The following is a 22090-nucleotide window of genomic DNA, read 5'->3' on the forward strand; positions in this document are numbered from 1 at the left end:
AGTTGTGGCTTTCTGATTACATGCCTTCATGGCATACATTCAAATTGAAGTGTCAGGTTTCATTGATGAACTGGTTTATCTCAACTTAAAAAAAGAAAACAATTATGTCAGCAGTGTAGTCACGTGGTAAGTATAGTTGTCTGGAGGATCTTTTGCAACTGACAGCAGTTTTTCCTGCTGTCTAGTGATCACAAGACTATTATCACAAAAGTTTAGAAGTGCCATGAGTATGTATAATAACTGCAAATATTCTAATGATTATGGTAACGATCATGCCAGTGATGTCTGCTCTGGTGGTTATGTGCAATGCCTACCTGGTTTTGTAACACTTAATAACTCCTTTGGCCATTACAGTATTAACCAAACGCTATTAATTGCACTTAGAATCAGAACTGGGATCATGCATGGGCTCCTGAGTTCAAATTTTTGGCTTAAGGCTTTAGCATCAAATTGCGTGATGAATGCATGTAAAAGTGTCCTTTCACTGTGCTTGGAGTAACCCCAAATGCCAGGAATCAAAGACCTGTAACCCAAATCAAATCAATTGGGTAAAAGCATGTTTCTGTAGCATTGGAAATATCATCTTTCTTTAGACAAAGCTGTTACCTTATATCTGATCTTATTTTGTGGGAAGTGGGACTTTAGAACTGCGGCATTAAAATGGAGATTATTCAGAATATGGTTTGAAACGAAATGGTTTCCCTTTCCCTGGCCTAAATGTCTAAGCAATTCAAACATAGAGTCTGGCTGTGTGGGAAATCCTTAATCTAGTTTTCTCTAAGCCAGCCACGACTTTAGCTCCAAAATACAGAAGAATCACCTTAATGAGAACAGGTTGAATTCAGCATCACCATATACCTCTTCTTTGAATTTTAGCCATACAGACACTTCCAATGTGAAATTGAAAATGGTTCACCAGAATTGGGAACTGAAATTTGTAAGTTCATCACATGGCCATTGGCTACCTGTGATCACCCAGTCGTAAAAACAACTTACAAATTGTCGTTGAAGCTTTTCATGATGCCATCCTTCTTCCCTCCAAATTCATGTTTCTGCCTTTTAGTAATTTCTCCAGTCATTTAATGGTAATCCTTATTATTGCATATTTATGGAGGAAGCATCTGGCCAAAAGTGGAACTATGCATCCAAACTTTGGAACATCGTTGTTTTCTCTGTTTTCTTAAATCTGTTGTCCTGTAGCCTGTCCTGCCCCTGATTTAGTTAATACCTCCCTATTTTCATAACCGCCCCACTTTAGAAGGGATTAACCCCTCCCCATTCAGACCCATTGGTTTCATCTCCTCCCACCTTCTAAGTTGTCCCACATTCTGTTTTAACTTTCTTTTCTTTCTTTATTTACGTCCATTACAGCCAGATCTCTATGGCTCACAGATGTGCCCAGGGAAGCTCCCAGAGGTGCGTCACAGGCCCAAAAGAAGCTTGCATCAAAGTGCTTCTTTGAGATGTCATAGCACTGCAGCAGCAGGTTCATGTGTGTGCAGTAGAGTTGTTGCTTGGCTTATCTCACTTTTTTGTTGTCATTCCCAAACTCTGGAGGCCCACGTCACACATTGTTTTGCCGAGACTTCATAGGACAAAGCCACGTAAATTGTGTCTAGATGCACTTCAGGAAGAGTGTGTCTGTTTCTCGCTCCAAGTTCTCTTGGAGGTTGGTTAATTATGAAATGGGGACATCTGTAGGCCGAACGTGTAGGAAAGAGTGCTGAACGCTCAATACAAAGCTAACCTCTCTGTGTAATTTTTGCAATTCTCCTTGGTTAGATTGCCAAACACTCCCTCCTCTCTGCTCTAAATGCTTCAGATTATTGCAAATTTTCAGAAGGCTTTGGCATGGTTGCCACTGTCCCCAGGTTCTATGCGGCCAATGAACGAAGTGGGGAGGAGGGGATGGGGGGAGGAGAGGAGAAAGCTGCAGGGAAAATGTTACTATTTAGCACCCCTGTGGTTATTGCTCGTCCATGATTCTATTTTTGTCTCCTCTCAATCCCCCTTTATATTAAAGCTCTAGACCCCCCAAAAAATTACATTTGATAACCACAGAGTATGAACTGACCAAGGGTGAGGCTTTACTTTTATTCTAAAAGATATTCTGATTGCAACATGCCCAGAAACAGCTTCTGTTATTCCAGTCATATAAAATCTATTGATCTGCACTATACTATGCTGTGCACAAATTTAGAGAAGTCTTGCTATGTCTGCCCTGAGTCGCCAGAAAAAATAAGCTAAGCCGTAAACATCATTTCATGGATGAGCAGAGTTAATATGGAGGTGATTTTCATGCGCTTTTTTTTTTCTATCACAGTCATACTCCCACCCACCCTTTTTAAGTTGGATCTTAGTTTTACCTATGTGTTTTAATTAGAGAAGAGAATGATTGCATTATTAAGTTACTAACTTTAAATCTAGAGTGTAACTCCAGTTTCCCAAGTGTAATCCTACAGGTAGCATGGGCTTCTTGGTGAAGAACTTTACTGGAACATGAAAATGCAGCTGCCGAATGTTCTGAGCTTCCATTCTTTCCCTTTGGTTGTCCACAGGGAATTCCTGAGCAATGGGCACGATTACTCCAAACCTCCAACATAACAAAGCTGGAACAGAAGAAGAACCCCCAAGCCGTTCTAGACGTTCTCAAATTCTATGATTCCAAAGAAACAGTCAACAACCAGAAGTACATGAGCTTTACGTCCGGAGGTAAGAGTAAATCTAGGATATCAAAAAGTGAAGAAGTGGGACTTCCCTGGCGGTCCAGTGGTTAGGACTCTGCGCTTCCATGGCAGGGGGCCCGGGTTTGATCCCTGGTCGGGAACCAAGATCCCAAAAGCTGTGTGGTGCAGCGAAAAAAAAAAAAGGAAGAAGTAATTCCAATCTCAGAACCTCAGGATTAGAACGGAATGCCTGGAGGGTATTCGAAGCCAGTTCAAGTTCCTTTTCTGAATGACTTCAACATAAATCAACCAAAAGATGAGTTGGAAGTTGAAGTTGATGTTAGGAGATTTCCAGTACTTGGGTGATTTTATAACTCAAATAAGGAAATTGTTCAGTGAAGCAGTAGTTGTCAGTTTGAATCAGCAATCACGATTGTTGTTTTGTCTCTTCACTGGCATGAAGACACTGAGTCACTTAGGATCAGGCCTTGTCATGCGTTTAGGAAGTCAGAGGTGTCTGGATCAAACCCTGGTCTCTTGAAATTTATTTTATCCCTTAGATTCACTGAATTGCATGCACCATGGTGACACAGCACAAATTTTGTGGTTGCTGGGTTATTTTGATCTGACCGCAAAATCAGACTTAAAAAAAGAAATCATGTCTTGGTATTTATAAGAGATTGACATGGCCACATTCCTGCCATATCTCGACTTCATTTGCTAGCCTGTAGACCCAGCTTTTGTTTGAAGGTTTGATGTCCAAATTTGCACTGTAAGCAACTGAAAAAATATACCAAGCAATTATTTTGCATTGTGAAAATGATGATCTGGGTTTTGTCTCTAAAACAATTTATTATTTTACATCTAAAGAAAGAAGAGGGGGCTTCCCTGGTGGCGCAGTGGTTGAGAGTCCGCCTGCCGATGCAGGGGACGCGGGTTTGTGCCCCGGACCGGGAAGATCCCACATGGCGCGGAGCGGCTGGGCCCGTGAGCCATGGCGCGTCCGGAGCCTGTGCTCCACAACGGGCGAGGCCACAACAGTGAGAGGCCCGCGTACCGGAAAAAAAAAAAAGAAAGAAAGAAAGAAGAGAATAGTATCATTAGTGCTCCAGCTATAAAGAGCCCCTACCTCTTGGCATTGGTTTTAGTACAGGACACATTTTCAGAATTTGTTCTTTATTCCACGTTGCCACTGCTTTTTTTTTTCTCGGTACGCGCGCCTCTCACTGTTGTGGCCTCTCCCGTTGCGGAGCACAGGCTCCGGACGCGCAGGCTCAGCGGCCATGGCTCACGGGCCCAGCCGCTCCGCGCCATGTGGGATCTTCCCGGACCGGGGCACGAACCCGCGTCCCCTGCATCGGCAGGCGGACTCTCAACCACTGTGCCACCAGGGAAGCCCTGCCACTGCTTTTTAACCCTTTTGTTTTTATGTGTCAAATTCTCTCAGTTTATAAAGATGAAATCCTGATAAAACTATGTTGGAACTCAACAGTATCTGAGTTATTGCTCTATTCTGAAACTCACCATATGTTTTCTTTATGCTCTCGTGTTGAGGCTAACTAATAGCCTAGGAGGGGAAGGGGAAGAAGGGAAGGGGAAAGGAAGGAAGGGTGGAAGGGAGGAAGGGAAATGAGGGAGGGAGGAGGAGAGGGAAGGAGGAAGTCGAGGAGAAATTCTGGATATAGACGTGTAAAATCATACCAGTCAGGAGTAGGTTATCTCAACACTCCTCAGTATAGATGAGATTCACTGGAGGCCTTCATTAAGATCTATAAAATGGGGTGGCGAGAATATGGTGATGATGTAAGGGTGTGAGCTATTTTAAGAAAAACTAGTCATTTGTCGTAGTATCTATTTAATACTGAATCAGAAAATTTCCTTCTGGTCGAACACATGCAGTTTTTTTAAGCATGGTCTCTAAATGAGGCAGTCTTTATGAAACAAAGGTAACATCTTTATCTTCACTTTTCAGATAAAAGCGCACATGGATATATAGCAGCCCATCCTTCGGTAAGTGAAAAATTGAAAACAGTTTTGTATGATCCGTGTTTCCAGTGGTCCAACAGAATACAATTGTGCAGATCCTGTTTTTAGATACACATAGAATCCTTTAAAAATATTTCAAAGGTGTAATTTAGATACATAAAAATCACCCACTTTTAAGTGTACAGTTTGATGAGTTTTAGTAAATTTATACACCTGTGCTACCATCACCACAATCTAGTTTTAGAACACTTTCATCACCCCAGTAAGATCTCCCAGGTCTTCCTAGAGTTAACCCCCATCCACCGCACCCTAGCCCTAGGCTATCACTAATCTGCTTTTACAGATTTGTCTTTCTGGACATTTCAAATGTAAATGAAATAATACAGTATATGTCCTTTTGGGATTGGCTTTTCTCTCAGCATAATGCTCTTAGGATTCATCCAAGTTGTTGTATTGTATCAATAGTTTGTTCCTTTTTATTGCTAAGTAGTATTCCATGGTATGGCTATACTGCTATTTAACAATTTACCCATTGAAGGGTTTCTAGACTGTTTACAGTTTGGGGCGTTTATAAATAAAGCTACTATGAAAATTCATGCATAAGTCTTTACATAGACAAATGTTTCTATTTCTTTTACATATAGAATCTTGAAAATAATCATCATAATGATAGAAACTTCTCTTGACTGAACAAATGTGCCAGGCACTAGGCTAATAATACTTTGTATTCACTTAACCATTCCTACAACCCAATTAGGCAAGTCTTATCATTGTCTCCATTTTACAGATGAGGTTCAGAGAGGTGAAATAACTTGTCTAAGGTCATACCACTACATCTTTCGGTGTCACCTGTTCCAACAAAGTGAGGTTTTGCCCAAAGTCACATAGATAGTTTTATCAGAGAAGAGACTAGAAAATAAGCAACCTAGCTCAAGGGCCTTGGAAGTGCTCCAGTATCTGAAAGAATACCCTTACACAGAAAACAGTCTTAGACAAGGCTTCCCTTTACATGATTTTCATTTTGATATCCTGATAGAAATTATCTCCTGCCTCATTTGCTTCCTTTGGAGTGAAATAATTAGCATTAGTGAAAGTTTCCTCGCCGCTTATTCAGAGTCACGGATAGTCAAGCTGATTCTTCCTTTTATAGAGGACAAATGCTGGCCTGCTTGATGTCACCCTGGGCAGCCAGTGTGACAGCAATAAATCATTGCTGGTAAAAACTAAAGGCTCTGAGATAATACGGCAGTGCCTCAAAAATTTAGAAGAGAATTACCACATGATCCAGCAGTTGCACTTCTGGATATATACCCAGAAGAACTGAAAGCAGGGTCTTGAACAGATATTTGAACACCCATATTCATAGCAGCATTACTCATAGTAACCAGAAGGTAGAAGCAACCCAAGTGTCCATCAACAGGTGAACGAATAAACAAAAGTGGTATATCCATACAATGGAATATTATTCAGCCCTAAAAAGGAAGGAAATCCTTACATAGGCTACAACATGGCTGAGCCTTTAAGACATTATGCTAAGTGAAATAATCCAGTCACAAAAAGACAAATACCGTATGATCCTACCTGTATGAGGTATCTAGAGTAGTCAATATCATAGACACAGAAAGTGATTGCTGGGTGAGGTGGAAACGGGGTGTTGTTGTTTAATGGGTACAAAGTTTTAGTTTTGCAAGATGGAAAGAATTCTGGAGATGGATAGCAGGGATGAATGCACAGCAATATGAATATACGTAACACTCCTGGACTAGACACTTCCAAATGGTTAAGATGGTAAACTTTATGTTATGTCTATTTTACCACAACTAAAAAGAAAACTTACAAGAGTAAAGGCTCTGGGCGTAGGTGTTTAGTCTTATTCCTCCACTTACAAGCTGAGCCACTTTCAGAAAGTGGCTCAGCTTCTGTGACCCTCTCTTTCCTCGGCCTTTAACTGGGAATAATAACAGTACCTACCTCCTAAAACTTGTGTGAATATTGAATATGCTACTGCATATAATATACTTAGTACATTACCTAGCACATACTGTGTGTTTATTAAATGTAAGCTACTATCGCTGCCATTTGTAGATGGCAACAAAGACGAAAACTCATTCTCTCCATGCGTGAGACTTGTCTGAGGCCACGGTACTGGTGCCTTGTTCAGAATTCTCAGAACAGAGCCGAATGTAGCCCTTCTTTTCTCACTGGTCATTGCCCTCCTTTTGCTTCTTTGCCATGACAGCTTCCTGGGCCTCACTGAAAACAGCACGTGAAGGGAGATAATAGCAAACTGGGAAAGACAAAAATACCAACCTTCCATGAGCAACACATACCTTACCTCCCTTGATTTAATTACTGTCATTATTGTGAGATACTAGATAAGTACCTTGACAAAGAAATCGTTGTTATCTTTTCAGGTAGTCAGTTATTTTAAACACCAACCTGCTAGGATAGTCTGTATGTTGGTTTTCATTTTTGTAAACAGCTTATAGCTCCTAGGATATTGGCCTTCTGTTTTTAGCTTGCTTCAGAGTAAGTAAGCTTGCTTTTGTTTTTAGCTTGCTTCAGAGTAAGTAAGACCTTGCAAGGTCTTACTTACAGAATTAAAACTAAATCTACATAATGTTCAAAATATTCCATCAGATCAGAAAAAGGAAACTCATGAACTCACTGTTTGGAGATAAAACAACTGGGTATTCACTTATTGAACATGTATTTATCAAGTGCCTCCTTATAAGCACTAGGAAATTTGGAGCTCAGTCTGGTAAGGGAAGAGAAGTAGGAACATAAAGAAGCACAGTACCATATGGATCATGTTACATACCATAAAATATGTCCATGTGCTCTGAGGATTCAAAGGAAGGAGCTTACTTTTAGCTGGGGAGGGAAGAGGAAGCAGGCCCTCGTCTTCAAGGGCTTAATTAAGCTCAGTGCCTAGTACAAAATAGGCACTTGGTACGTATTTGTTGAATTAGAAAATGCTTCATAGAAAAGGCAGAATTTGAACTAGATCTTGAAGGTCAGATGCGATTTGGATCTGTGAAGTTAAGGAAGGGCATTCTAAGCAAAGGGAAGGCATGATAAAGGGCAGGGTAGTGAAAAGAGCAAGGGGACAAGGGGGTATGGGTTTGAATGAAGACTGAGATGCAGGAAAAGGTATCATAGGAGTTAAGCCTTGAAAGTTAAGTTGGAGCCAAATCATAGAAGCCCTTCAATGGTATTCTAAGGAATCTGGCCTATGTAAGTGTACAGTGGGAAGCCCTTGAAGTTTTGTGGGGCAGGAGAGTTAGGTGAATAAAGTTTATGCTTTAGAAGAGTGATCTGATCGCAAATGTCCAGAGTGAATTAAGGACAGAAGGTAAGACTGGATGCAGGGAGACTGACTGGGGAAATATCTCAAGCATCCAAGGCCAGAGGTGATGAGGGCCTACGTGAGGTAGTGGCAGTGGGAATGGAGATTAGATTTAAATTCCAAAGATGTTTAGGTTATTGATTAGATGTTGGAGGAAAGGTTGAGGTCAGAGATGATTGCAGGCTTTGGATGCTATGTGGGTGGCCAAAAATATGAGGGTATTATCTTTCAGGAGATGCATATTTCTGGGAGAAGATGCTGAGTTTCCTATTGGACAGTTTGAGTTCGAAGGTTTAGCAAGACTTCCAGATGGAGATAATTGATTAGGCTACTTGAGTAAGGCTGGGTTTCTATTGATTGAATGAACTGAATTTAGACCCTTAAGGTCAGGTTGGGTCACTTCTTTGGGGCTCAGTAACTTGGGGAATTGCATCTTGTGTTCTCCTTATGTTTCTAGGGGGAGATTGCACTTCACACTGCTTGTGCTTTTGTTGCATTAGAAACACTCCCAGTAGACCTAGCTATCCTACAGGATGTGATTTAATGGGATTGACTACCCCTTCTCGACATAGCCTGAACTACTCACAAGTTTTCGCATCTTCTAGTAGCCTGGGTGGGAATCAAAATAGAAACAATGTTATATTCACTAAATGTGTTAAACTAATGGCAATATAATTAATAATGAATTCAGCAATGCCTCTCATAGTCATACGAATCTGCTTCATTGCCCACTCATGATAGCTTCTTTGGTGTTAGTGTTATTAAACGCTAAATACTGTTCAGGGATCTACTCTTCAATTTGAGGCTACTTTGAAATTCATGTATATTTATTGTACTATTGAGAGTGAAGTAATGCATTGAGAATCCTGAGCTAGTATTTTGAGTGGAAGGTAACAGCAATAATATGAATATGCCGTGATTTGTGCCTAGAGAAACTGGGTGTACGTGTGACAGATGACACTTTTTTTATTTACAGTACTGGCTTATTTTGTTCATCTACATTAGTGCTTTTTAAAAATTTCAGTATGCATTAGAATTGGCTGGATAGCCTGTTAAAATGCAGATTCTGGGGCTCCATTCCCAGAGTAGAATGGAGCCCTGAAATCTGTATTGTAAACAAGCAACCAAGAGGGGCTCTCAGGCCACACTTAGCATTATCTAAAGTCTCCAAAGTCCTTACTTCTTCTTTCTTCGACCTTTAACAATTAAGCTCAAAGAAAGAGTTTCCTAAGGTAGTTCCACTAGCTGGTGTATTCTCTAGAGCAGGGTTTACAACTTAGAGTCCATGAATGGGCTTCAGAAGACATATGAACTCTTGAAATTATATGTAAAAATATGTGTCTACCTGTATTTTTCTGGGGAGATAGGCCAAACCCTTTAGAATTGGAAATGAGTCCAAGACCCAATCGGGTTAAGAATAACCTGCCTAGCTCGACTGAATGTGTGGCATAATGACTGTCAAAAATACTTAATTTCAAAAAGACAAAAAATTCCTTACTTGATATCCATCTGTCTCTATTTTTACAAGTTTAGACATACTAGACATAGTAATCCTCAGCCCGGAAGGAAGAGTGTAGCAACATTATAATTTTGACTCCCCCAAAGGCCATCAAAAAAAGCTGTTAATCAAGGAAAGCTAAGTTTATTATACTTACAGGAGCAAGAAAGAGCACTGCCAGTGTCTTAGAAACGGGATGTCAAGGGAGAATATCTATAGGGTTTTGGAGCACGGCTATGTGATTTTGAAGCAGGTCTCGCAAGACAAGAAAAGAGTTGGGATCGTGCAGTGTTTCTGATAAAGTAACTTTGGATTGGGGAATACAGCAAAGTGAGGGTCTTGAATAGAGTTTTGGTGAGCAAGCTGTTGTTATTCTTAATAAGTAAATTACTTCAGTTGGTTCAGTCTTATCTTCCAAGAACAAGTATTTCTTAAAGTGAGAAGCTAAGTTATTTTTGCTTGTTCTCAGTATTGTGTAACATAAGAACAGGAAAATATGCTCCATCTTGATATTGTTTAACACAGGGAAAAGAAAGTATGCCCAGCCCCAGTGTTATTTACACAGGGATGGAAAATCTGTGGAAAAAATACACAGGAGCAAGAAATTATGTTCATTTCAATTCTTAGTACCAAGGCCTGGTATCTATGTGTAATGCTGGGTAGTTAATGCTCCCTGGCCCAACCAACATCCAAAACATAATGTCCACTGAAGGTCACACATTCTTTCCAACCAACCAACATGGCAGCATAGTGTTTGGTCCCAGATAAACAGACATGTATCTTCTTCCTGCCCTGTAAACCCTCAAAGGATGAAAATCTTTAGGTTTTCGAATAGTCCCTTAGTCCATCCTTGGAGACTGGAATGTCCCCCATATGAAATTAGGGTAGTGAGGATAGTAATGAATGTTAAGAATCAGTCCGTGAAATTTTGCAGGTGGATCTTCTCTAGTAAATTAGCGAGAACTGAAATGTGCAAGGCTACCTCTTGGCCAGTAGGCACTGGTTGGTCTTTGTACCAGTTTAAGGGTTGGGCCACTTTTAGATCCTCATAGGCTGTATATACACTCTCACTTATGGAGGACATGTGATGCATTGTATCAAATATATCAAGTATATTAAAGGGCCTCTATACCCCACTTTTTATTTTTGCTATAAAATTTTAAAAGTAATTTTTAAAATGTTAATTTTGAGATTATTTGATCATAAGTAGCACTTAATTTATGGTTAGGTGTAATTTCTTAGAAATCATTGTGAATACTCAAGAATTGTTGCTAAATAGAACAGCCTAACCTATAATTTGTTTTTTAATATAATGAAATTTCTATAAATACTAAATTTAAATAACTAATTAATTAAGTTGACATATATTATACTTAACAGACATTTAATTAGACATTAACTGACAAATTTTATCATTTTCTTGTGGCATTTTGGAGCCGATGATTTATTTCTGAGTTCAAATATTTTCTTAGGCACACGTACAGCTTATTATTCCTAGGCATGGTTCATATTGCCTGATGAATAAAATAGCATTGTTTGCCATATAGAAACGAGTCAATTTATATGCAGGTTCTGCCCATCTACCAAGGAACAGTGATTAGTTGCATTCTGGATTCCAGCTGGCATAAGATGGAGTAGAAGTTTCTGGAACAAAATAATATCAAAGCAAATACCATTAATCCAAAGGCAACTTCTCCCTGTGCCCTGAGGTGCCCTGAAGAATTAGTCTTTCACAAAAAGAAACTGATTTTTTATCTAGAAATATAACGTCATTAATATATGTTGCTATCCACGCAGCCACAACCCAATGTAATAGCCCAGCTGTTTTGGCTAAATTAAGAATAAATATGCTGTACACCTGAAACTAACACAACATTGTTAGTCAACTATACTCCAATATAAACTAAAAATTAAAAAAATAGAAAAACAATATCAAGTAAGCATATAAACTTCAATCTGTAAACCACTCAGCGTATATATCAGGCAATCAAATATTCTTTCAAATTTATAAATTCTAAGTTGTCTTGTCACAGTATATAAATCTTGCTGGCTCCAATAAGATATATGGTTATACCTATTACACCACCATAGGTTTATACATGATTATAGAAAATCCACAGTGAATTTAAATCACAGACTGAGGTCCTTTGATGTAACAGTCTATTAGTAGGCTGTCTGCATCTGCCTCAGGAACTTTGTCCTCGAGGAATGAAAATTCTTTCTAGTCTCCAAAGAAGATGTACAGATTGCCAACAAACGCATGAAAGAATGCTCAACATCACTAATCATTAGAGAAGCGCAAATCAAAACTGAAATGAGATATCACCTCACACCGGTCAGAATGGCCATCATCAAAAAATCTACAAACAATAAATGCTGGAGAGGGTGTGGAGAAAAGGGAACCCTCTTGCACTGTTAGTGCGAATGTAAATTGATACAGCCACTATGGAGAACAGTATGGAGGTTCCTTAAAAAACTACAAATAGAACTACCATATGACCCAGCAATCCCACTACTGGGCATATACCCTGAGAAAACCATAATTCAAAAAGAGTCATGTACCAAAATGTTCATTGCAGCTCTATTTACAATAGCCAGGAGATGGAAACAACCTAAGTGCCCATCATCGGATGAATGGATAAAGAAAATGTGGCACATATATACAATGGAATATTACTCAGCCATAAAAAGAAATGAAATTGAGTTATTTGTAGTGAGGTGGATGGACCTAGAGTCTGTCATACAGAGTGAAGTAAGTCAGAGAGAGAAAAACAAAGACCATATGCTAACACACATATAAGGAATCTAAGAAAAAAAATGGTTCTGAAGAACCTAGGGGCAGGACAGGAATAAAGATGCAGATGTAGAGAATGGACTTGAGGACACAGGGAGGGAGAAGGGTAAGCTGGGACGAAGTGAGAGAGTGGCATGGACATATATACACTAACAAATGTGAAATAGATAGCTAGTGGGAAGCAGCCGCATAGCACAGGGAGATCATCTCAGTGCTTTGTGTCCACCTAGAGAGGTGGGATAGGGAGGGTGGGAGGGAGGGAGATGCAAGAGGGAAGAGATATGGGGCTATATGTATATGCATAGCTGATTCACTTTGTTATAAAGCAGAAACTAACACACCATTGTAAAGCAATTATACTCCAATAAAGATGTGAAAGAAAGAAAGAAAGAAAGAAAGAAAGAAAGAAAGAAAGAAAGAAAGAGAAAGAAAGAAAGAAAGAAAGAAAGAAAAAATTCTTTTTAGGCTTAGCCTGAGCCAGTGTACTCAAAGGCATAAACAAAAAATAAACAAGTACACACACACATGCACACACACACAACAAAAACTCAAAAACCATCTATAATAGTGCTGTCCAACAGAAATGTAATAAAAGCCATATGTGTAATTTTAAATTTTCTGACTTTCATTTTTAAAAGTAAAAAGAAATAGGTGAAATTAATTTTAATAATATATTTTATTTAACCCAACATATTAAAATATTTTTATTTCAACATACACTCCATATAAAAAGCAATAAGGAAATATTTTATATTTTTTTCTTATTATGTATTCAGTATCTGGTATGTATTTTTCACTTACACCTTACATCTCAACTCAGACTAGCCACATTTTAAGTGTTGAATAGGCATCATACTGAACAACAAAGACCTATATCACAGTTCAGTGATTTTTAAACTTAAGCAAGCGTCAGGATCATCTGGAAGGCTTGTTATAGCACAGATTGCTGGGTCCCACCCCCAGAATTTGATTCATAGGTCTGGATAGAGTCCAAGAATTTGCATTTCTAACAAATTCCTTGATAATGCTAATGATGCTGGTCTGGGGACCACACTTTGAGTACCATGGCCATAGTTATTTCAAAATCCACCTTTGGTACCATTTTACCCCTGCATTAATGTGAACGATCAAGAAGCAACCCTAGATACTGTGGTTGCTGTCATTATTTTTGGTGTTATGGAAATTTTTCTCATTGCAAATCATCATTTACCTGTTGGTTGAGATTGAAAGTTATTTATGTAGATGAGTATTCCTTAAATCTTCATGTCTGTTATTCTCTGAGTGCTTCTTTCCGGGAGGCTGAACAGGAAAGAAACATTTATGGGCTTGCTTGTACTTAGTGAATATTTGCAGAGCTGTATTTATGCCATATGCATGCTCTGATCTTTAGGCACAAAATAGCCATTTGCTGGTTGACAAACTGTCAATCAACACATTGACAATCTGCCCGGTACCAATTCAAGGCGTTAATAGCAATTAATTTGATTTTTAAAATATATTCATTGATTTCAAAAACACTGAACTTGAAAATGTTCAATGAATAGCTCACTGTTTTTGAGCTCAGTGGAAAATAAAAGGAATTTTTAAAATTTCATGGTGCTTAAATCCTGACCTGAATTTATCTCTGAATGCGGGCAGGTTCTGGCCACCAAATTGTAGATGGTTCTGCGCATTTGTAAAAGATGAAGTTCCTTCCTGTCCCTACATGCTTAGATATTTTATCTCCCTTTTCTCACTTCTGAAGAGAAACAATGAGGAGTTAAGATCTGGTCTTTAAACTTTGTTTTTACCGTAAGAGTACAAAAACAGCATCAGAGCCTCCTTTGGCTCCCCCTGTGTCTGAAGAAGAAGATGAAGAAGAGGAAGAAGAAGAAGACGACAATGAGCCGCCACCAGTCATTGCACCAAGACCAGAGCATACAAAATCAGTAAGTCCCAAGTGACCGTGTTTCCAAATGAGTGAACAGATGTCCTTTGGCATAGTCCTAGAGTCAGAATCTAGTTAATCACCCAGTATCTTTTGAGCATCTATGTTCCCGGAACTAGAGTATAAGATAAAAATTTCACTGGGGTTGCTGTTTGAGGATGCAGATTAGCACATGACAATTAGAGAATAATACCAAGCAATATACAAATAAGTGCTAAATTTTAAAACTGCTGCAGAAGTTAAGAAAGAGAACAAAAGCCATGGGAATCTGGTAGGAAGAATTGCATACGCAGAGGCACCAAGACCACAATTAGCACAGCATGTCTGGGGGCCTCAAAAGACTAGCTCCTGAGCGTTTTCAAGGGCAGTATACTTGAAGCAACTTAAAGATCTTTTTTGATAGAAATCACTTGTCTTTAAAAACTCATTAAAGGTTGAGGGGCGGGGTGGAGGGAGGAATGAATAGGTGGAGCACAGAAGATTTTTAGAGCAGAGAAAATACTCTGTGTGATACCATAATGATGGATGCATGTCATTATACGTTCATCCAAACCCATAGAGTGTGCATTAAGAGTGAACCATATGATGGATGGATTGAAAGTGATGAAAAATAGGGTACTTGAATATCATAATCCTATTGGTCCACTCTCTGTGTGGCCAAAAATACAACAGCCCAACTCTACCTTCATTATAGTTTGTTCCTCTAGTTCCTCCTACTTGACTTCTGTAGGTAAATACAGTTTGGTAAGTATCTCTACAGAAATTGATGGCCCTGGAGGCTGCCATCCCATATAAAGGATAATGGGAGACAGAAAAGGCATTTCTGAAAAGAAAGACTCAGAGGGGAAGGCCAAACATAAATTTTGAGAATTAGAAGAGAGATATCAGGCATAGTCAGACCCTAAAACTTTAGGAAAGTGATTTAATTGTCTAAGGTCTTACAACTCTTTAGTTATAGAATTTTCACTAGTATCTGTATTACCCATACCCAATTAGTGATTTTGGATTCAAGGAACATTGAATTTATTAATGATCTACAAAAATGGATACTTCTGAAGTCGTTATTGTAAAGGATACATCTAATAATTATGAAAGTGCATGATAAGAAGTCATTGTGTGTATGTGTAAAAAAAAAAAAGAGTGAACCATATGTAAACTATGGACTTTGAGTGATCCTGATGTGTCAATGTAGGTTCATCAATTGTAGCATTATTTTGGTCTTTAATCTGTAACCAGATTTTTTGTCTTTAAGATCTACACTCGTTCCGTGGTTGAATCCATTGCTTCACCAGCAGCACCAAATAAAGAGGTCACACCACCTTCTGCTGAGAACGCCAATTCCAGTACTTTGTATAGAAACACAGATCGGCAAAGGAAAAAATCCAAGATGACAGATGAGGAGATCCTAGAGAAGCTAAGTGAGTTGTTTTTTGTTTTGCCATCATTAGTTTCTTCATGAGAGGGTTTCTCCACCTAGAGTGGGGATTGAACCTTTAAAAATTTGAACCTGCTTGCATGCACTCCAGGCTCCCTGACATCACAAGATGAAAAGTTTGAGACTCACTGTGTATTCCAGATCACCCCCTCCCTCATACTCCTAATTGCACAAAAACCAAGCATTTTCACTTGAAAAACATCAATCAAGGTGAAAACTTCACTAAATGAATTAAGTAGTAAGTTTTATTTTAAGATTATACCCCCAAAGGGGATCAGTCTGATGAAAAAGATCTTATGATCATACCCCAGGGGCCCGCACCTGATTAATCATGATGGATAGTTCAACCTCAAAACCCAACACAGTCAATCAAAGTGGGTGGCCACGATAAAATTGCCTTTTCTCTTAATTTAGGAACATTGCTATGTGGACAGGGAGGCAGGGCCAGCAAATGCTCACAGCCTCCTTCCTGCAGTGTCATTAGTGTACCCAGTGTACCCAGTGTCATTAGTGTACCCAGGCTTGTGCATACACACTCGCTCCATTTTACAAAACACTCCTCTTCCACTTAGCTTTCTGAGTCAAAGAGATTTAAAAAAAAATCCTCTGTTGAAAAGAGTCAAAGTTCTGTGAAGCACATTCATTAAACTCATACTACAAAAGCATCTAACAAATCACTAGTTATCTACAGTTCGTGCCTCCAATCTGACTAACTCCTACTCATCCTTCAAACCTCAGCTCAAAAGACACCTCCTCAGGAAAGCCCTCCTTGTCTCTCTCAGTCTGAGTCAATGGACCTTCTTTTCACTGCCTTTATTGCAGCAAATATCACACTGTACTTGTCTGTCTCCTTCACTAGACTGGGAGCTCTTTAAAGACAGAGATTGTACCTCCTTTTCCCGTACATCCAGTTCTAATAAAGTGCCTGGTACAGAGAGGCACTTAACGGATGCTTGTTGATTGAATGGGTGAAAAAATGAGCAGACAAATGCATCTTTACTGGGTTCCTACTTACGTGTTCTATGCCAGAGTCTTTGGAGGAAACCATAGAAAAACAATTTCCTGATATTAAGAAACTTACAATTTTATTTGGAAGATAAGATTTAATAGTGTGATACAATGAGAGAATAGGAGGCCATCTTGTTTCATGCAACTGTCTAAAAGAACTCAGGAAAGGAAGAGAGCAGTGCAGGCTATAGGCCACAGGAAGACTCTGCAGAGGTGGTCGTAGGGCCATTTTGCCCTCCAGGGGACATTTGGCAGTATCTGGAGACATGTTTATTGTCACAGCACAGGGAATGCCACTGGCATCTAGTGGATGGAGGCTAAGGATGCTTATAAACACTCTATAATGCAAAGGGTAGCTTCCTTCCTTTCCCCTCTGCGACAAAGAATTATTCAGCCCGAAATGTCAACAGTGCTGATGTTGAGACAGTCTGACACAGAGGTATTTGGAAAGGCAAAGGTTTGGGTTGCCGTTGTCAGCACTCAGAACTGGAATTGAGGGACCAATTGAGCCAACCGACTTTACTGTACACGATCAAACATGCCTCTAGTGCTAATACCAACTATTTCCTTAATAACAACAGCAATAATTCCCATTTATTAAGTGCCTTCTCTGCTGACCACTTCACATACATTATCAAGTTTAATTTTCACAGTAATCCCTTGTGGTAGATTTTCATAGCCTCATTTTATAGATCAGTGAAAGTAAGCCTCAAAAAGCTGGAGTGACCAGATCACCAAACTAATGAGTGGCAGAGCCAGAGTTGGAATTCATATCTGTTTGCCTTCAAAGCTTATACTATTTCCATTACCCACTTTGCTTCTGCATTTGCCAGCTGTCTATTTGTGTAAAACAGAAGGAATAAAGGAAAGAATTGCCTGGATAATTTCAGTTCAAGTATTCAGACAATTGCCTCAGTTTTTTTCCTTTACTTTACACGACCTGTGAGAATATATCAGATTTTAAAAATCTAGCAGCCTTGCTTTAGTAAAATTGATTATTTGATAACTGGTTCAAGTCTCAGTAGATTTATTATAATGAAAATACATGTATAGCTTTCTTAAGTTCACTGACAGAGAAACAGGCATTATTTTGAGGCGGGGGCAAGATCTTGTTTTGCTTGCAAACTGTAAGGGTTCTGGAGCTGTGGTTTTTATAATTTGTTGTTTATTCTGCCCTACACTGAGCAACATGATGAAGAGGAAAAAGCCATGTTTGATTGATTACATTTTTAATTAAGAATTAAGTCAGTTGTTTTCTCTATTGGAGAATGCTTGGGCCTAGAGAGAATCTTTTTCCCTCCAGCCTGTGGGCCACCTGCAACTCTCAACCCTACCTTGTGCTCACAGATGTTGGCAGGGCACACCTGCCAAGAAATGGAGGAGTGTTTTTCACGAAGCAAATCCAGGCTGAGCTTTACTGCAAAGTCTGCAAAGTCAGTCTTTCCTGCTTCTGCTTCACTGTCACCCTCCCTGGGCCCTGTCTCTGCCACTTACTCGCTTATATAACCTTAAGCTAGTTATTGAACCCCTCTGAACCTTCATTTCTTATTGGCCAAATGGGGATGAGAATCGTAACTACATTTTAGGACTCTGTCTACAGGATGGATTTTACGTAGCCCAACCTATGGCTAAGAGGACAGGTATTGGCGTCAGAAAGGCCCAGATTCAAATCGCAAGCCCGTTGCTCCCAGCTGTGTCACTTTAGGCAAGTTATTGTAACTTTTCTGGACCTCTTTTTCCTCATTAAGAAAAATGGGGATAATAATGGTACCAACCTTATAGCATTATGATAATTCAATGAGAATAATGTATGTAAAAACCTCCAGCAAGAGTACTTGGTACACAATAGGTGCTCAATAAATGGTAGTTACTATTTTATTACATGAATATAAAGCCTTATTAAGATAATACAATAGGACAGACTTTGAAGTGAATCATAACTGAGTCTGAGTGAGTCATAGACCCAGACCAGCTGTGTGTCCTTAGACAAGTCACTGAACTCCTCTAAAATTTAGTGTCTTCATCTGAAAAATGGAGACGACTGTACTGGTATAATGGGGATTTTGTGAGGACCAAACGAGGCAAAGTATGTAAGCCACCCAGCACAATAAATAGTTGCTTAGAATTATTATGCTGTGTTTTCCACCATGAGAGCAACCGTATTTTTCACTATAAAAAATTGGGGGGCTTCCCTGGTGGCACAGTGGTTGAGAGTCCGCCTGCCGATGCAGGGGACACGGGTTCGTGCCCCGGTCTGGGAGGGTCCCATATGCCGCGGAGCAGCTGGGCCCGTGAGCCATGGCCGCTGAGCCTGCGCGTCCGGAGCCTGTGCTCCGCAACGGGAGAGGCCACAACAGTGAGAGGCCCGCGTACCGCAAAAAAAAAAAAAAAATTGGGGCCTAGGATCTTCAGGGGGACAGAATGTTTGAAACCAGCAATAATCCCAGATGTATGGGCCCTGTACAGAAATCACTGAGGAGGAGGGGCTTGGGGAAGGAGTAAAGGAGCCTGTACTAAGAGGCAAAGGAGAGGGAAAAGGGAGACAGGGAGGTAGGAAAATGGCCTACGGCCCATACCAGGGTGGACCCCACCATAAGTGTGGGGAGGAGGGGAGGGCGGCCTCACCTTCAGTCTCAGGGATCTGATTACTATGACGTGGGCAGCCCAGACCACAGAGCTGTCAGGCTATTCTTCTTCCACACAGATACTGATTGTGGGAGCCAGACCATGGGATCATTAATGGCTGAAATGAACAGATCATCTTTCAGTTTTACACAGACAGATAGCCTGGGTCTGCCTTGTTCATTGTGGTCTGGTCTGAATCTGCTGGAAAATAAAGAAACCCCTACATTTTAGTGAAATTTTTCAAAAGGTGCTGACTGTCAGCAGAATTGTGCAATCACCTCCTCCTCTAGTCCCTCCCCTCCCCCAGCATTCCCCACTCAAAACTCTTTCTCCAAATCCCCCCTCAGATAGAACTAATATTAGTTTAGAGAGTTCTTTTGCTTTTTCTCAGAAATCAAAACCTTCATTATGCCAAACAGACAGTCTTTTAATGCTTGGAGTTCAACTTAGTTTCCTTGACATGTAGGAGAACACACTGATGGGCTTTTCTGTCACTGAAACCACATCATGAAGCCTATTTTCAAATACTAATATTTAGTGACTTCTTAAATCCTTGTACTTTAAAGTGAATGGTTTGTTTCTCATTTAGGAAATTGCTCTGGTTGGAAGTTGTTCTGGTATTGCCATCATTTTTTCCTTTTGATGTTGAGTTGCTGAATTTTGTCTCTTTATCCCTATTGTGTACCAATGTTTTCTCCTTTCTTTAGTATAATTTAGGAACACAAATTAGAATGGCTCTGATGAAAGAGGTCACTGTAAAAGCTTGTTTTGTAATTCGGAATTGTACACAAGGCCTGCTGTTCACTTGCTTAGCATCAGTAGATGGCAGCACACACTCTCCTGTGACCGGTAATGGGCATGAGGACGCCATTTTATTAGAATAGCAGTTAAATTCAGAAGCAGAAGCGCATCAAAATGGTTGTCTTTTGGTAATCCTCATGAAAGGATTTATTCCCAGTTGTTGTTGTTGTTGTTTTTATCCTGCATACCATGGAAATAAAAGTTGAATAATTTACTGCCATAAAGCCTCATTAATAGAGACACGGATGTAGAGAACAGATGTATGGACACCAAGGGGGGAAAGCAAGGCGTGGGAGGTGGCAGGTTGGATGAATTGGGAGATTGGGATTGACATATATACACTAATATGTATAAAATAGATGACTAATAAGAACCTGCTGTATAAAAATAAAATAAAATAAAAACCTCATTAACTAAAGCCTGCCAATTGGAATTGGTCATAATTCAGAAAGTGGCTTGGGGTGAAGCTTATTTGCTTTTGTTCAGTCTATGGAAAAGAGTTTGCTCAGCAACTTAATAGTATAACTTTCTTAGAAGACTTTAAACTGCTTAATAGAACTGTGGTTTCAAGTGACTTTAAAATCGTCATTTCATTTAAAAATTTTTTAAGTTCCAGGTCCTCACCCATTCACAGCTGGCTTGAAGGAAGGTAGTTCTCAGTGATGTAGAAATCTGTGAGACAATCTGAAAAATGAAATAGCAACTCAGAATTACATTGGTGGTATTCTATAGAGATAGCTCAAGTAAAATACATTCTCTAACCCCTGCCTTAAAATACGGGGCATTTACTAAATGTAATTCCTAATTTTATTTGAGTTTAATTCAATAGACATTTATTGAGTAACCAACATATTTCACATACAGCATTATATGGGGAAGCACTGAGGATGCAGAGATGAATAAGACATGGCCCCTGTCCTTACGACACAGTCTATAAGGGGATGTCAAATACATAGATATAGATGGATGGTATATTAAGTACAGAGAAGGAGAGCAAGAGCAAAAACAAGAAAAAAAGCAAAAGAGGAGGCAGAAAGAGAGAGAGAGAGAGAAGGTACAATGGCAGTACAGAGAAGGGAAATTATTAATTTTATTCCAAAAGCATCAGGGAAGCCTTCCTAGAGGAGGCATAACTGAAGCTGAGTTGAAGTGTGAATAAGGACTTGCCAGGAAGAAAACTTAAGAAGGACATTGCGGGCAGAGAATAGCATGTAAAGAAAGTATAAAAGTATATGGTTGGGAACATTAACTTATTCAGTGCCACTTGAATATATCAGTAGAATTGGTGGTGGATATGGGGACTGGAGTTTTAAGAGAGGGAGCCGAGTCGCTAAGCAGGATCTGATCATGAGCTACAATTCGTTTGTTATGGTGAGAGCATAAGGTTCTAGTGGGGAAGTGGGGAAGATGAGATGGAGAATGAAGCAAGAGCCGGATACAAAGAACCTTGCATTCCATGCCAAGGAGTTTGAGCTTTACCCTGTAGGTGTTGAGGAAGCATCCAGGACCCCTGAACCAGAGAATCACGTGATCAGGTCTGCACTTAGAGCATCCTGACATAGGTGTGGAGCCTGGACTCGAGTGGGCAGAGGCTGGAAATTCTGAATCCAGCTAGGAGGCTGTCGGAATAGCCCAAACAAAAAATGGTGAGGGCCTAACTAGAACAGTAGTAATGAGGAGACGACAGATTCAAAAAGTATCTAGGAGGTAAACAGATATAGGCCCAGGACTCAGTGGACAACTACACACATGGGGAGTGAAGGTAAGGGATGAGTCAGGGTGACTCCCAGATCTCGGACTCGGGCTACTGAGTAGACAGATAGTTGTACCATTGACTGAGATTGGGAATACAAGAGGAAAAGAATTACAACGACTCACATATCGTGACTCTTATTTAACCTAACTGAAACATGGGCTTCTCTTACGAAAAACAAACAACAACAAACCTAACAACCATGGATGAACAACCCATGAATGAAACATTTTTTTTTCCAGGTATAC

General features: G+C 39.8%; 1 protein-coding gene across 7 annotated transcripts in view; it reads left to right on the plus strand.

The window, feature by feature from the left end:
• Positions 1–22090, plus strand: part of PAK3 (p21 (RAC1) activated kinase 3) — a 284313-nt gene that overhangs the window by 211519 nt on the left and 50704 nt on the right. For all 7 annotated transcript variants that reach the window (XM_049705242.1, XM_033408814.2, XM_033408815.2 and 4 more), the window contains 5 exons: positions 1372–1416; positions 2559–2712; positions 4639–4676; positions 14090–14221; positions 15473–15638. In XM_049705242.1, the coding sequence (XP_049561199.1) occupies positions 1372–1416; positions 2559–2712; positions 4639–4676; positions 14090–14221; positions 15473–15638 (535 nt within the window). The remainder of the gene's footprint in view (positions 1–1371; positions 1417–2558; positions 2713–4638; positions 4677–14089; positions 14222–15472; positions 15639–22090) is intronic.

The sequence above is a fragment of the Orcinus orca genome, chromosome X (assembly GCF_937001465.1).
Source record: "Orcinus orca chromosome X, mOrcOrc1.1, whole genome shotgun sequence".
Taxonomy (NCBI): Eukaryota; Metazoa; Chordata; class Mammalia; order Artiodactyla; family Delphinidae; genus Orcinus; species Orcinus orca.